Here is a 16,913-nt window from a genome sequence, read left to right on the forward strand (position 1 = left end):
GCCCCCCTCATCTGAACCTTCAGAAGAGCACAAGACCCAAATGTGAAGGGAGGCGTGGCTGTTGCACCTGGCTTTTCGGTTTTTGGCTTTCTTTTCTTTCTTCCTTTATTGTTGCACATAGTCCCGCCTTAGGCATGAAAGCTGGCTGGGCCAGTCCCTCTCTCTCAGCCCAACCCACCTCACAGGGTGGTTGTTGTGGGGAAAATAGTAGGAGGGAGGAGTGTTAGGTAGGTTCGCCGCCTTGAGTTATTTATAAAAATATTAAAGGCGGGATAGAAATTAAATAAATAAATACATAACTAAATAGTTTTGAGTTGTAAGCTGCATAGAGTTTTGCTCTAAGATGGGTGGTTATACAAAATAAATATAAATAAAATAAAAATAAAAGGAACATTTCCAACGCACTAGAAATGTTTGTCATATAAGGGAAAAAGAAACAAAACTCACTTTTTATATATGTTTTCCAGAACTGAAACTTAAAACATAGCCCTGTTTTACCAGGAGGTGAATTCCACTGTGAATAACGGGGCTTCCTCCCGTCTGAGCAGGTAGGAAAGGCTACAGACTTACTGTCTGTTCAGTCTTCTTTTACTGAAATACATGGCAAATTTTCTCTTTGAATCCTGGCAGCAACCTCAGATTTTAATAATGCTTAGTCAGGTTTACAGTTCACTGTGCATTTAATCTGCAAAATGCTTTGGCATGCAAAAAGTTTTTTTTGTTTTTTTTAAGTTACAGGGCTGGGGATTTTAGTCAACTGAAAGAAATTCGGACTGGATTTTGGCTGCTTCCTTTGAAGCATTCTCTTCCAAACTGTTTTTTTTTGGGGGGGGGGTTGGAGAATAATTAGAACAGGAGCACCCTGCTCCCAAGGGGCTCCAAAACCCATTAGGAAATTCCACCGCAAGGATTTTTTTTAACCCATTGTGTGAAATCATATAGTTGGAGGTAGTGCCCCCTCCCTTTTTTAAAGCGGGGGAAGTGAGAATCAATACAGTACCAGAAAGACAGTCTTGAATCAAAGACCACAGCTGCTGGGCAAGGGGGAGGAATCACGTGATAGGAGAAGAAAACGCGGCAGCAGAGCGAGGGCAGTGTCAGAAGGGAAGGTGCCTGGCAGGCAGGCGGTTCGCGGGAGTAGCGGGAGGCGGAGCTGAGACTCCCAAGTGGGTTCTTCCCCGGGATTCCGGCGGCTGAAACTCAGCCACCCCGAGCGCGAGCGCAGAAGGGGCCGAGCTGAGAGAGGGCGACCTGGAGCGCTGCAATTTCGGGTTCGTTTCTTAGCACCCAGGAGGCGAACGGAGGAAGAGTCGCGAGGTCGAAGCCATGCCTCGGCTTGGCGGCTCCCGGGCGGCGCAGCTTGTTCCGGCGCGGTTCTCGTGAGCGCTTCTATGGGGGACCCCGCCGAGTAGCAGCGGGCCCCACCAACGCCGAGGAGCCGTGCCCTGATGGAGCCGGAAGAAAAGAAGATCTCGGTGTGGATTTGCCAGGAGGAGAAGTTAATCTCGGGCCTCTCCAGACGAACCACTTGCTCGGATGTGGTGCGGGTCCTTTTGGAGGACAGCAAGCAGCGGCGCAGGCGTCGGCAGCAGCAGCAGCAGCAGCAGCAGCAGCAGGCATCACTGCAGGAGTGCGGCGGGGGGATGTTGTCGGGGCTCCCACAGTCTTACTGCATCGTGGAGAAGTGGCGGGGCTTTGAGAGGATCCTGCCCAACAAGACCAAGATCCTGAGGCTCTGGGCGGCGTGGGGCGACGAACAGGAGAACGTGCGCTTCGTGCTGGTGCGCAGCGAGGCGTCCTTGCCCAACACCGGACCCAGGAGCGCCGAAGCCAGGGTGGTGCCCAGCAGAGACAGCCCGGGCCTCCATGGCTTGGGGGTTACAGCCCGCGCCAGCCTGGCCTTGAGCCAGGAGCGGCAGCGGCGCGTGGTGAGGAAAGCCTTCCGCAAGCTGGCGAAGATCAACAAGAGGAAGGGCCAGCCGCAGCTCGAGGAGCCGCCGGCCAAGGAGGCCCCCGCGGCCGAGCGGATGGAGACTCTGGTGCATCTCGTCCTCTCCCAGGACCACACCATCCGGCAGCAGGTCAAGCGGCTCCGCGACCTAGACCGGGAGATCGACCGCTACGAGGCGAGGATTCACTTCGACCGCATGAAGCGCCACGGGGTTAACTACGTGCAGGACACTTACCTGGTCGGAGGGGAGCCGGAGCCCCCCGCGCGAGAGCAGGAGGTGGAGTCGCCCGCGGCGGCGGCGGGGGAGCCAGAGAAGCCGGCGGCCGGCGGCGAGGACTTGGAGGAGTTCGCGCGGAAGTGCGAGCAGGTGGCTCGGCTGCAGGAGCAGTGGCGCCGCCAGGAGGAGCTGATCGAGCACTTGGCCGGCGAGATCCAGGAGGAGCTCAACGAGCGCTGGATGAGGCGGCGCCGGGAAGAGCTCGCGGCCGCCAAGGGCTCCAGCGCCAGCCTCTCCGAGACGGACTGCAACACCACCGAGCTGAGCGGCGGCGGCGAGCTCCACGTGGAGCAGGAGCGCGTCAAGACGCAGCTGAGTACTAGCCTCTACATCGGGCTGCGCCTCAGCACGGACTTGGACGCCGTGAAGTCGGACCTAGAATTTACGCAGCGCGCCTGGGCCGATAAAGAGCGGGAGCTCCGGCGCCTGCTCGAGTCCCTGGAGTCCTTCCACGTGGAGGAGGACGAAGAGACGGCGGCGGATGAGGACGGGGACGAGCAGCGGGACCTCCCGTTCGACGCGGACGACGAACTGCCCGCCCCGGCCCCGATCACCTCGGAAGATTGGGGGGAGCAAGCCTCCCGGAGTTTGGGCAAGAACCACGAGGACCATGAGGACGAGGATTCCGATACGGGTTTGAGTTCTATGCACAGCCAGGACTCGGACTCGGTGCCCGTGTGCGAATCCCTTGTGTAGCAGTTTCCTCCCGCCGCTCCTCCCGTTCTCTTCCTCATCATCATCTCAGGGGCCGCAAAGCTGCGCTTCTCCCCCGTTTTGGCCTTCGGTGCAAGAATTCCCACTGGGGCAAAATGCTTGGATTAAGAGACTCCGCCTGCATTTCCTCCGGTTTCTGATCAAGTGCATTACAATACACTAATAATCATGATGGTGGTTAATTACAGGTCATTTGTGATCAAATAATTAAGTCCCGGAAAATATATATTGGTATAAACAAACAAAAAGCTAGTTTTCTCCATAATTTTTTTAAAAAGGGTATTCCTTATTTTGTTTATTTCAAACGTTTCAAAGCAAGAAAAGCTGTATTTTTTAATACTTAATTCTCTAAAGAAGTACTGTTGGGGAAAGTATATTATATTGTGTATATAAAACAAAACACCCTACATCTGCATTGGGGCTTTGACATTGAAATTTGCTGAAGCTAGTCAAGACGGGCAGATTTCCGTCTTGCTTTCTCACTCATTAACTGCAAGCTTTAAAAAAAGTGTTGGCAGATCTCTCAAATTTAATTTCCAGTTTTTTTGTTTCACATCTGAGATATTTATTTTTGAATGGATTTTCTAATCCTTACATTCATAATTGCAAATGCAAGACAGTTTGCATTAAAAGTATTACTCATTAGATCAATCTGTTTTCTAGTTCAGACAGTTTTTAACTTGTTGGACCTTTCCCCACAATATAAAGACAGCTGTCTAATAAAATAGAACTGTAATTTGCTCTGAAAGAATTAATTTGATCCTCTGATCAAAATAAAACATATGGATGGAAGACATAGTAGCAACAATCTGGATGATTAATAACTTGTACACAGGAATGCCTGCTGTCAGCGTGTTTGGAATGGATTCCAACAAATGTCCAAATAAGAAATTTATGTCTCAGATGCAAAGATCTCTTATGCACAGGTGTTCATGGGAGTAATCCGGGTTTTTGTGGGGAGGTGGGCAGGGATATTTAAATGTTAATAGTGAATCATAGAAGGTAAAAAGAAACCATAGCAGTTACGCTTGTTTGGTTGTGTTCCTTAGAAAATGGGGAATGAAATGCAGGAGATTGAAGGTACTTTGCTCACAATACATTGACAGTGTAAACCTGCTTGGGAGGACGCTCACTGAGTGAGACTTTAAATTGCAATTACATTGCACCAAAACTTATTTTAAAGAAGTCTTGTGCTTTAATACTTCTGGTATGCTTGATTTGCAGATTTATAGAAGCAGTACGCAGAACGTTCTGAATAAGATTGACTTTGTCTAATTGTGCTGAAGTCAGCATTGAGTAAGAGCCATTCTTCAGCGCCAGCTCCGGTGCCTTATTTGATGCTGTTTTGAGCAAAGCTTCGGAGGCTGGAAGGGGCAACCTCTCAAAAATTGGTGTGTCTGTGTATTTTATTCACCAGGTACTTGGTATGTGCATTCATCCCTAAAGCTGTACAGAAGAAGGAAACAAGACTTTCAAACCATTTTAACTCCTTCCCTATTTTAAAATGTCAAAATTGGCAACTAATGGGATTAATTCCATTGGTGGGGATGATGGGGGGGCAGAGGGAATGTGATGCAACAAGAACAGATTAACCCTTTCTCCTGCACATACAGATAACACCATCGCAAGGCCAGTGGGGGGTTGTGACTTTTTGAACACTCATGGTTTAGTTTCAGGCCCTAAAAGAATCTGACTGAACAAACGGCGTTGTTAATCTCACCAGTAAACTCATATTATGGATTTACTTCTAAGCAGGAGTAAATGATTTGGAGTTAAAAGAGGCACAAACCATTTTTGCTGCTTTATTTGTACTTCAGAGTATCTTCTGCGTGAACAATTGGCCAGTTGCTTTTGTTCAGCTGAGCGTCAATCATGGAACAATTTGGCATAAGTTCTTCCATTTTGCTTTTAAAAATATGTATTGAGAGCATAGTAAAGAGGACCCCAACCAGATTCTACCAATGGTTGGTTAGAAGTGATTTCACTGTATATTAAGCTCCTTGGAACTTGCTGTATAGGACAGCAAATAACTCTGCAATCAGATGGCATCTGAATCTCATCAACTGCCTTCCCCAAGAAAAATTCTGTCTTCATCTATTGCAGAATTGCATTGCTATTCTCTTCTTTTCCTCCATGCTTTTTTGGTCAGTTATTTAAAAAAAATGGATACAAAATGGTAGAATATGGGCCAGTTATAAAATGAATCACATCAGGGAGAATTCCCTGAATGAGGCTATATATATATATATATATATATATATATATATATATATATATATATATTCACATTCAGTCATGTCTGCTTCTCGGAGATTGCCTGGACAAGTCCGTGCAGTTTTAATCTAAAAGTACCCAGTATTTGGGGAGGAAGGGAGCCCTGTATTTCAGATTAGGAAGAAACAACCTGAAGAATCTGCACTGACAAAGATGTGCTGTAAGAAAGTAGTTTAATTTAGCCATTTCAGTTTTCCCAGTTAAAATTTTACATTTAGCTTGTTCTTTTACCTAAGTGACAGTCTGATCCTATGCATGCCTGTTTCAGAAATAAAATTGACTGAGTTCACTCGGGATTACTGCTAGATAAAAGTTTTTACATGTATGCAATATAAATCATCTGTTGGTCCTGAACATTTGCTAAAGATGTACTGTATATTTTCCATACTGAACCTGATTAGTAGGAAACTATTCCTACAGTTTAAAGAACACAGATTTGGAAAGTCAGAGGTGAATCAAAACCTCATTTGCAATAACACTGGATTATTTATGAAATAAAAGAGACATATTTTCACAGAGGATTGATCTTCATTTGTATACCGATAGGCCAGGTCTTGATGTAAATTGCTAATTAGATGACTGGCTATCCAGTTAGCACCAATGCTATGCAAGTAAATGCACTTACTATTTATTTATTTTAGAACTGGAAGAGGTGCTAAATGCAGCATCAGTAAAGGACATTGTACTACTAAAAGGTAAATGAAATAGAATCTTAAATTACTGGAAATTTTTTGACTGGGTAAACATAATGTAGGAGATAGGTTAATAACGTTCCGGGAAGAGCATTCTTTGTTCATTGCCAATACCTGCTTTAAGCAACATAAACACAAATTTCTCACACAGACATCAACAGATGCACAATACTGGAATCAAATCTGTTACATAGTAGGAAACAAGACTATCGACTGTAGGACACTTCCGAGTACAGATTATGGAACAGCATAAATGGTGTAAGGTACACTGGTTGAATTAAAATTAAAGCATGTAGGTGTGCCATTAAGATTTAATCTAGAGAACACAGAATATAAGATCAAAGTAAGGGACAGTTTTAGTAGGTTTAACTATGCGAAGATAACCGGTTAGCTGAAAGGCTTAGAACTCCTCATGATCAGCAAACAGAAACTTAAATCTTTTGAGTGTGTGATGTGAGTGGGATGATGAACTAAACATCATTACGTTTGGCAAGGCTAAGGGAAGTAAAAGGGTAAAACAATTGATAAGCGGTACACTTGGAAGAGCTGTAAGTTGTCACTGGGGATGGGTTGAGATGACAGGCATCTCCGTAAACCTGCCAAAGGTCAAACCAGACTTCATGGCACCCAGCTAACTAAATATTACAAAACAATATCATGCTGATTCATCAATGCATTAACCTAATAATGATCCATTAGAGATTTGGATTCATTAAAGGGTTATGTTCTGAAATTTTATAGACCTTGTAAATAATGTATTGATGAGGGCCGGATGACTTTTGAAAACGACCTGGGAGAAGTACTTCAGATCTTGTACAAGCACAACATGTTTCTGCTAAAAATTTTAAGCCTGACTTAATAGACATTTTCTTAGGAATTAGGCTCAGCACGATCTGTTTTCAAGTAAGCATAAATAAGCAATTTGTAAATTGTGGACATGATTCTGAGGATGTTGGTTTCAATGCTACGTACTTCTGAGGAAATATGATTAGATAGGCTGTGCATTCATTGAGTTAGGTTTTTTAACAGGCTATCTAATTAAACCATCTTCCAACCAGCCTTTGGACAGTAGAATTTCATATTCACTTTGCACAATTGATAATGCCCCCCCCCCAAAAAAGGAGTGGAAAAATAAGGTAGTGATACTAGGAGAACAACTGGTGAAATTAAAATTGAACATAATTGTAGAACATGTCACATAGAAGTAAAAGAGGTCCCATAAGAAGATAGCAGTAATACTTCAGTTGCTTAGCAGCATGGCCCTGGGAGTCTGCCCTGCACTGAAATCTTGGCTTTCTTTTGTAGCTCTTGATTAAAACTTCACAGCAGTTCTGGCATGAAGCAAATATAAAACAACAAACTAAGAGACATGAAGGGATAATCTGGACTAGCAGGTGTGTGATCAATATAAAATCTGCTGTTTGCATGCTTAAAAGTTAAGTTGCATACTTAAAAGGTGTGTCCAGTTTTGCAGTCTGAGGGCTTTTTTAAAGGATTATATAAATCTACGAAGGACAGATCCATGCATTCCATTCATGATTTCCAGCTTCAGCAGCAAAGGGTCACTGAAGGGTCACTGCTGAGAAGCAACATGGCAAGCAGATGTTGGCTATATGGGTTAGGGACATCCCCTCATTAGTGCCTGTTGGAAGCAGGAGCAACCTTTGGTCTAATCTTGTAGGGTTCCACTTGGCCCTCACATCTGAGCTACCCCATTTCACACATCACAGACTTTCTTTACATAAATGAACAACTCTCTTTACCACTCTATACACAAAGCAAGACTTCTTCAGCATACAAGCATCAGAAAGAGCCTTTCTCTCTGCATAGCACTTCTGAAAATGGCCACATTAGAGTTGAATCCAAGGAGTCTTCTGGCAAATGTCCATCTTGCCTAGTTGGCAATCTAAACCTGATTCTGGGGGTCAAATCTGGCAATTCAAATCCACAATTTATATGCAGGCTTAGTGGTTCACAGTGCTATAAAAAGCAGGCAGAAAAGATCAAAGGGCTTTTCATGCTAGACCATGATTATTACCTTTCCCAGCTTGTTCTTTGTTTGCTTTCTTTGTTGGATCCCAGAGACATATGAAAGAGAAGAGAAAGTGTGGCTGAAAACAAAAGTTGGCAGAGTATATTCTTCTCCTATCTCAGAATGACTATTCTATTAAATAAAATATGTGGGAAATGAAGGATCCAGTCAGTCAGCTTATTTTTCATTATGGGAGAAAGTGGATAGATTTATTTATTTATTGCCCCACCTTTCTATTTGATAGTCAAGACAACTTACAAAACTAAAAAAAAATCAGTATAACCAAAATATAGGTACAGTCATAAACTAAATTAAATTAAATTAGAAATTAAAGACAACAGTTAAAACTCAGTGGGAATGTGCTTTTACCAACCTCCTAAATGCTGAGAAAATGGAAGCCAAACACATCTCTCTAGGGCTCTAAGGCTCCTCTGTAGCCTTGGAGCTACAGAGGAGAAATTCCTCTCTTATAGGTGGCCAAGTTATCTTCAAGAGGACCTCTATTGATCTGAGTGACCAGGCAAGTTCATAATGGGACTGTTGTTTCTTTGGATAGTTAGGTCTTAAGCCAAGTAGGGCTTTAAAGGTCACTACCAACACCTTGGATTATGCATAGTAGGCAGCCTATAGTCAGTGCCTATGATTCCTGTACTAAGACCAAACAGCAGCCTGGCCACCATATTTCACATCAATTGCAGTCTGTGGATGCTTTGTAATGGCTGCCCCACATACAGTGCACAGCAGTAATCAAGTTCATTGAAACTGCCCCTAAGTTTGTCCAGCTCAGGAATGGGTCATAAATGGAACACAAGCCATATTGGTACACTTCTTGCACAGCCAATGTCACCTGGTGAATGTGAACATTCCCAAACTGCAAACCTGCTTTTTCTGGGGAGTAGGAGCCCATCTGGAACACTTCAATCCCAGAGTCCAGTATTTTGCTTTGTTTTTTTCCCCCTAGCCAACAATACCTCTGTCTTATCTCAGTTTAGTATCTGGTTGTTTTCTCCCACCCAGTCAATTATCAAAGTTAGGGAGGGTTCAAGGGAACCAGTTTTCTTGGAGTTAGATGGTAAGGAGCTGTAGAGCTGGCCTGCCATCAGCATAGTGATGACACCAAGCTCTGGCTGACCTCCCCCAATGATTTCTTGTAGATGTTACAAAGCATAATGAGGCAGAATAGAGCTCTGAGGAACATTGCAGGTGAGTGATCTAGGTGTTCAGCAGTAGTGCTTAAGTACCACAATGTGAAGGACCCCAAAACCTAATCCTGACAAATAGTCCAGAAAACTACACTGGTGAGTAGTATCAAAAGCAACTAAGAAGTCCAGAAGAATTAGTAGCTCTCCACTCTCCTATCAAGCTTCTGTGTAGGTCATTCACCAAGGCAACCAAAGCAGTCTCAATACCAAATCCAGACTGAAAGCCCAATTGAAATGGATCCAGAAAATGTGTCTGGATGCACCTGGAGCTATGAAGGCAGTTTCTTAATGAACTTGCTCAAAAATGGGATATTTGAGACTGGTCTATAATTAGAAAGATTTTCTGGGTCAAGGGAGGTCTTTTTCAATAAAAATATTTTACCTGCCTTGCTTAAGCAAGCAGAAACACATCTCTTGCTCAAGGAGGCATTAATCATCTCCCTTAACCATGAGGCCAGTCCTAATCTGGCTTGTTTAAACAGCCAGGAAGGGCAAAAGTTGAATAAGCAAATACTGTAGTGCCCTGATTTATCCTGTTCACATCCTTGATATCCACAAGTTGCCTGGAAGGAATCCATATGCACCTGACATTGGTTACTAAGTTTAGCTCTCTACAGTATAATCTACTCCAATACTGAAGTCTAAACTGAGGTGAATCTGGTTGACTTTGTCTACAACTGTCAGCCTTGCTAGGTAGTCCAGACAGAAAGCATGACTAGATGAACTAATTCTACTTTATTGTAAGGTTTCATTAACATAATCTTTCAAGTCTGAAAGTACATTTTTCCCCATCACCTTTATAGCCCAAGAAACTAGGGAGGTTCCCTTCTGAAATGTTTGCCATGCCCACATTCCTTCTGTGGGCTAAGCTTCCTCCTATCCAACCATTGCCCTGGCTGTGGCTCTTCACCCTGTCTCCCAAGGTTGTTCCCAAATACAGTACCTTACAACAACAAATAATGAGAATTGTTCATAGTGAGCCATGCTGATTCTAGCTCTCCTTTCCCATGATCATTGCTGACCTGTTTTATAGAGACCCAGTGGAGGTAGAAAAATAGGACTTCTTTGTTGCTTCCACTGCCTTGGGATAGGATCTTAAATGGACTTGAGAAAAGTGTTTAAAGAATTCCTTCATTTGTGTTCTAACCTGTTGCCCATCCACTTCCTCACAGTCAGCTCCTGGTAGATCAAAGAACCAATGGAGCTCTGCTAGAAGGAAGAAGGTGCTTCATTGACCTGGCTTTAACAGGCAGGATCTTCAGCTGGAGGAGCCACTGTTGTTGTCAACTAAACTTCTTTGGTGTCATGAGTGCCGTTGAGCTGAAGTCATCAGCGCAATGGCACACATGACAATAGCAAGGAAACAGGGGAAGGGGCTCAAGATAAGTAGCCATCAACTCACAACGACTGAAGGTCAAGAAACAATAGCTAAACGGATCGCGGAGCACACCCAAGCCATTAGCGCTAATACAACGGAGATCGCCCAGCTGACAGCAATCACCGGAGGAATAGAGAAACCGATGATGGGCGATCCCGGAACGCCAGCGGGGCCTCGCAACCCCTCACCCACCGGCAGGTCAACGTGTTGGACAAAGGGGGGTGACGTGACCGCGAGTGAGGGGGCGCTGACCGGCGCGGGGTATTTAAACCCCGCACCGGCGCGCTCCTGTCACTCTCAGCTTTTTTCCGATGCTGTACCTGCGCTGTGAATAAACCAGAGCCTGTTCCACCGAACCAGTGTCTGAGCATTATTCAGAGGTAGGCAGCGCATGACATTTGGTTAATTTGCAACCTGAAAGGAAGGGAGGCCAATCACTAGCCTGCCCTCCTTTCTCTGCAATGGCAGATTGCAGCCTCCCATCATTTCTCCTTCTGCCATTACTACAGCAGTAATAGTAATCAGGCCTAACTCTAGAAATAATTTTCTCACTATCTCCCTTACACATCCCATACCACCAAGCAACAAATTCATAAAATAAAGAAAATAAACAAATCCTCACCTGTAAAATTGATGTGCTCTCTCATTGCATCCTTGGGAAGACAAACAAGATGGCCCACCCTAAGGGACCATCCAAAGGGGTTCTTAAAGGGACATTCTCACAAACATCTTGGGTTGCCCCTTTAGCAGGAACTCCTTCAGTGGTGACCCTGCCCTCCCAAAGAAGTATTTCTTTAAACCAGGGAGCAGATGATGCAATATTCCTGAGCAGAGGCACTAACTTGGCTCAAATCAGTGTCCTACCTGTAAACCAGCTGGAAATGAAGCCAATTTAAGAAATCCTTTTCTAGGTTTCAACCCTTTCCTTGGTTTAGGCCATGGTGGTGGCTTGGTGTTCTGTCTGCACTATTTTACCATGGCTGATGATTAGTAAATTGGCTTTTTCAACCCTCCTGACTGGTTTTTTTTTTAAAAAGGAAAGAAAAAGCCAAGGTTTTACCATTTTTCCTGTCACTTGGGCTAGAAGGGGAAAGTGACAGAATTCCTGTAAATTTCACCTAGTTAATAAAACCTTATCTTGGACCTTTCAGTCAATAAGCTTGCTTTCAAAAAGCCATCTCTTCACTGACCCATGAATGAACAGCAAAACAGCTTTTCACCATTCCACTGATGTATTAAAAAAAAGGCAGTAGAGTGACTGGAAGGGATAGGGCGTCCCCACCAAGGGGCACAATAGCCAACTGGATGGAGGCATTTGCAAGGAACTGAAGCACCACACACAAACCAGCCAGCACAAGATAGAAAAGGCTCCTGTTGGTGCAGAGCCAAGAAGCAGGGGGTGGAGGTTGCATTAGCTGGTGGCGGGGAGGTGGGTTAAGAACAATGTCATGCATTTCTGCTTCCAGAAACGGTAGATGGCTGATGCTCGACTAAGATAAGCTGGAAGTGTGCCTCTGCCCCTGATTCTGCAAAGAACTGGAAGCCATGCTAAATTACAGCCTCTTCTGTGGGGTGCTGGAAAACAAAAGAAGTATATGGGGCAGTGGAACATAAACTACTCAGTGGGGAAACTTAATTGAATGATCCAGACTCCTTACTGAAAGACAACACGCATTGTCTTTGCCATTAAAAAACAAACAAAAAGAAAGCAAGCAAGCAAAAAAAAAAAAAAGCCAAAGAACCTCACCAGAAATCTGTTTTAGCATTTTATGAGATTTCTATTTCTTGTTCTTTATTCATGCCATGCAAACACTGAAAGCAAGAGAAGCAGCCATAGATTTGTAATGGAAACAGACTAGATCTGTGGAGAGATCTGTGGATTATTTTCAGTAAATTGGCTGGAATATCTGACTTCCAATATGTTAACAATTTTTTTTTTATCCACTGATTTTATTATTTTTCCAGTGCTGTAGTTGAACTTGTGTCATGCTACATCTCATCGCAGAATTAATTTGTTTTCATTTACTTCTGATGACAACTCTGATGAATTTTTGTTAGAATTCCCAAGCTGAAGTAACTCAGGGAAAAACTAGATGATATTTAAAGTGCTTGTTGTTCTGTATGATTTTCTGCTTGTATCTTTTTTAATGTTCAAGAAAATGGGGTATGATCCAGATTGGGATCACTGTGCAAGAGTGAGGAAAGCCTGCTTATCCATGTACTTAAAGCAAAAACTCTCTCCCACACATACAGTACACCCTGCACTCGTGTTTTTGCTTTTAAAAAGACTCCAGTGTCTGTCCGGTCCATTGGTCCTTATGCTCACCACTGGCTTCTTACATAATTAAAAAGGAAATGAAAACAGGTAAGGCATTTTAAATTCATCAAGTTTGCCCCTCCAGTATGGATCTGCCTTCCATTATGGCCCATGTAGTGCAATAGAAAGCAGATGTGCTACCCTAATTTGTATCTGGCACTAACTGGGGGGAAAATAACCAGAACAGCTGCCTGCCTATATTCTCTTTGTTTTGTTCTCAAGATTTCTAAAAGGTTCTCTGTGTGTGTCCTTTATTTTCCTTAGCCCGTGTTGCATCATGACATGACTCACATGGCCAGGAAAGAAGGGGCTGCTTCTAGGAGAAGGGGCTGTCTGTCAACAAAATGGCTGTCAGGTCAGGCATGGTCAGTCACAAAGCACTCCTTTACTAGAAGACAAATAGTTAAATTGTCTCACCACCACTCCCTCTAGATCTTTGAGATGTTCTCTACCAGCCAAGCTTAATTTTGTCTTTTTTCTAGGCAGGTGGGCAGATTTCCAAGTGAGGAACTAGGCTGCAGCTATTCACCATTTGTATTTCCTAAGACTGTCTGTGAGGCTCATGTGAAGTCCAGAGGTAGTTTGTAAATTTAAAAAAAGCTGCTGTACTCTGGTATTTTTTATGTAGTATTGTCAGCTTTCCATTTTTTTTGTAAAAGAATTGAACAATAAAAAACAAGTGAAGTAAAGAAGGAACTTAGCAGCATGAAAAAAAAAAGCTATCTGTGGGCACCAATGTGCTGCATTGCCTATCTGAGGTTCATCAAAACTTGGGGCACCATAGCAGGGCTGCAAAAATCTAGATGGCAGCAAAGAAGAATAGAAAACTCCATCTATTTGCTTCTAGTGGTCATCCGGATGTTTGCAATCAAGCTCTTCCCAATTTTCATTCTGCATTTTACATTATTCTTTTGTCTCTAATGGTTTATACTTCTGGAAAATTTAAAATGTATAATGGCAGCTTTCTCTGCTTTTCTGTGGATCATGTGAGGAAAGCTTAAAAAGAAGGCCAGGAGATAAAGAAATTTGAATGGCGTGAGGGAAGGAAGACAGCGAAAGATGGACAGAATACGGATAGGCTTTGTCTCCTTTGTGCCCGATAATTTTGTACAAGAGCCCATTCCCACAACAACATATCCCAGACTACGGCAGCCATGTTCATGAGCTGTCTATTTAACACTGCCGTTCTTCATGTAAGATCTGTGCTAGTCAGCAGTCTCTGGCTTCTGAGGCCATATGGGAGGAAGCATTGCTGCCTCTCTTTCCCACACTTTTCTTACTCAAGTTGTTTTAGCTTGTGAAACCTGCGTAAAAGTTATCACAGTCTGCCAAACAAACAAACAAACAAAAAACAACTGCCATGGGTGAAGTTATAACCAAATACAGAGATGTGGAAGTACAGTTCCGACTAATGCTCTTTTCCCACTTGCAGTCTCAATGTTGATAGGGCACATAGTATCCAAATTAGCTTCTCCCACCCTTCACTTTCAATGCTGAGGTTTTAGAGTTACGTTCTGGAACAACACGCTTCAAGAAGAGTTTTTGAAGCCCAGAGATGTACATTGATGTTACTACTTGCCAAGAAGTCATTTTAATATGAACTTTTGCTAAATAAACTTAGGAGCTTAGCCAAAGGGTGGGGAATTAAATACATACACAACAGTGTAGAGCGTAATTGTACAAAACAAATGCTTAGAGAAACTAAATAGAATAGTCTTAGAAATGCCCATAGTGTAACTATTTTTCAAATTATTCATCATTTCTTTTTTTTTCTTAAATCCAGAGATTTGAAAATGCTCAGTTTGTGCCATCCTTGCAGGGTAGTCCAGACAAGAATCACACTCAGAAGTACTAGCTCTAACTTCATACATTAACAGAATCTTGCATCTCTCCTCACTTGCCTTTACAGCCCAAGAAACTAGGGAGGGTCCCTTCTGAGATATTTGCCATGCCCCCATTCCTTCTGCAGATTCAGCAGCCTCTTATCCAACCATTGCCTAGTTTGCAGCTCTTCCTCTTGTCTCCCAAGGTCATTCCCATGTACCATTACAGGCTGGAATCTTATGCTAACTTACTTGGGAGCAAGCCCCAATGAATTAAGTGAGAATTTTAGATGAGAAAAGTGTGTAGGATTGTGTTGTATATATATTTAGTCCAAGGTAAAATGTAATTAATTACAGGATACACAAACACCTGTTCCTCATGCAAGCAATGTTTTATTTAAGATCTTCCAAAGAAGAATTGAGCATCATGAGAGCAACACCAGATACATTTTTTAAAACCCAAGGGACACTATATTAAATATCTAACATAAGCAAAATAATAGAGAACAAGACAGCATAAGAAGAAAGTTTATCATTGTTTTATTGACTGCACTGACTGTGTCAATCATGCCAGAATGTAGAATTAATTAAAGCTAACAACTGCTAGCACTAATCATTCTTCTGAGGAATCTTTATAATTAAGAAGGCACTCTAATTTGGAGTTGCAGTGAAGAATTTGGAGATGCAGTGGTTCAGAATATGAGAGGGAGATAAACCTCATTAGTCCATATATATTTCTAATTGACATAGTGAATATTATGAGAATGGTAGCAATAGAAGAGATAGCAGAGAGAATCAAAACAGAAGACTGAAACATTAACAATTTGTGTGATGCAGTTAATGTCATTTTGTTAGCTGAAAATGAAAAAGAGCAGGTTTTTGTGAACATAATAATAGAAAGTGAAATATCTGGTTTAATATTAAAAATTAAGAAGATAAAGATAATGGAAACCTGCATGCTTAGTGAATATGCAGTTGATGGCAAAGAAGGGAAGGTCCTAGACAGTCCTGGTTTTCTGGTCTTAAGAACAGATAAAGGATGGTGTGCTGAGAAGTAAGGAGGAGGAAGGGAGAAAGGCAAGGCCAAATCTAGGCAAGTACATGGACAAGGAAATTTCAGTCACAACATAGATCACAATTGTGGCAAAGTGAGCTGTAAATGCTGGATACCAAAGCCTTTAAATTAAGCATTTGGAGATGGTTACTGAAAGTACCCAGAATGCAAGAAGAACCAATTAAACAGTCCTGGACCAAATCAAAGGTAATGGCTGCCTTGAGGTGATGATTAGCAAGCAGAAACTCACATATGCTTGGCATGTTATACAAGCTGATTAAGGGCTAGAAAAAATTATTATGCTTGGCGAAGTTGAGGGAAGAAGAAAAAGAGAAAGGCAACAGATAAGATGGATGGTTGGGATCAAAGAGATTACTGGAATGTCTTTGGAAGAGCTATGAGTATTACTAAAGGTAGGTCATGATGTCCATGCAAATGTTACTCTATGGCACCTAATTAATTAATGGAGAAGATAAGAGAAAAAAAGTTACCACAGAAGTTGCCAATATGATCAGAAATTAGGTCAAACATTTAGAAAAGGGGTACGTGTCATAAGATTGGCATCATTAAGTGAAGCAGTTCAATCACAAATGACAGGTCAGTATCCCTCCCTTTGTTTTATTTGGCAAGAGGCTGATGAAATAAGCCATATCTTATTTTATGCAGATGGAGCAGAAGCTAAGATAAAACAGTCTGGAACATCATTTTTTTTGTTTATGTGCACCATCAAATCATTGTCAACTCTTAGTGACCACATGGATAGATTTTCTGCAGGACACTCTGCCCCCAGACTGGTCTTTCAGATTTTCCAATGGTGCACCCATTGCCACTGTAACTGAGTCCATCCACCTTGCAGAATATCCATTAGGACAGGGTTGTCTTGAATATAGTCACAGAATAATAGGAGTAATCAGTATATATCTTAAACAAAATGTGACGGGAGATGACAGTTAAGAAGCCTAATTTATGAAAACATCAACTGAAATGGAAAAAATATTCCACAACAGTGGCATCAAATGTAATGGTTGCTTACTCCAAAATACTCAGTCTCACAAGCCCGCGCTTAAAGATAACTGATTTATTAAAGGAATAGTATGCAAATACAGAGAAAGCTGAGAATGAGCAAAAGCGCACGAAATACAAACCAAATACTCTCGCTTCACCCCCAATCCCGCCCCTCGCCCCAGCATAGCAACCAC

The 16,913-nt window shown here is 42.7% G+C and overlaps 1 protein-coding gene across 1 annotated transcript; it reads left to right on the forward strand.

Annotated features, from left to right (window-relative positions):
• Positions 1–1,117: 1,117 nt before the first annotated feature.
• On the forward strand, positions 1,118–3,448 carry RASSF10 (Ras association domain family member 10). The gene has a single exon (XM_063293060.1). The coding sequence runs from the start codon at positions 1,449–1,451 to the stop codon at positions 2,922–2,924; it is 1,476 nt and encodes a 491-aa protein (XP_063149130.1). The 5' UTR covers positions 1,118–1,448; the 3' UTR covers positions 2,925–3,448.
• Positions 3,449–16,913: the final 13,465 nt, after the last annotated feature.

The sequence above is a fragment of the Candoia aspera genome, chromosome 1 (assembly GCF_035149785.1).
Source record: "Candoia aspera isolate rCanAsp1 chromosome 1, rCanAsp1.hap2, whole genome shotgun sequence".
Lineage (NCBI taxonomy): Eukaryota > Metazoa > Chordata > Lepidosauria > Squamata > Boidae > Candoia > Candoia aspera.

Excerpts from the sequence above, each read along its gene's own strand:
- RASSF10 (XM_063293060.1), top strand. The coding sequence starts at position 1,449 with ATGGAGCCGGAAGAAAAGAAGATCTCGGTGTGGATTTGCCAGGAGGAG.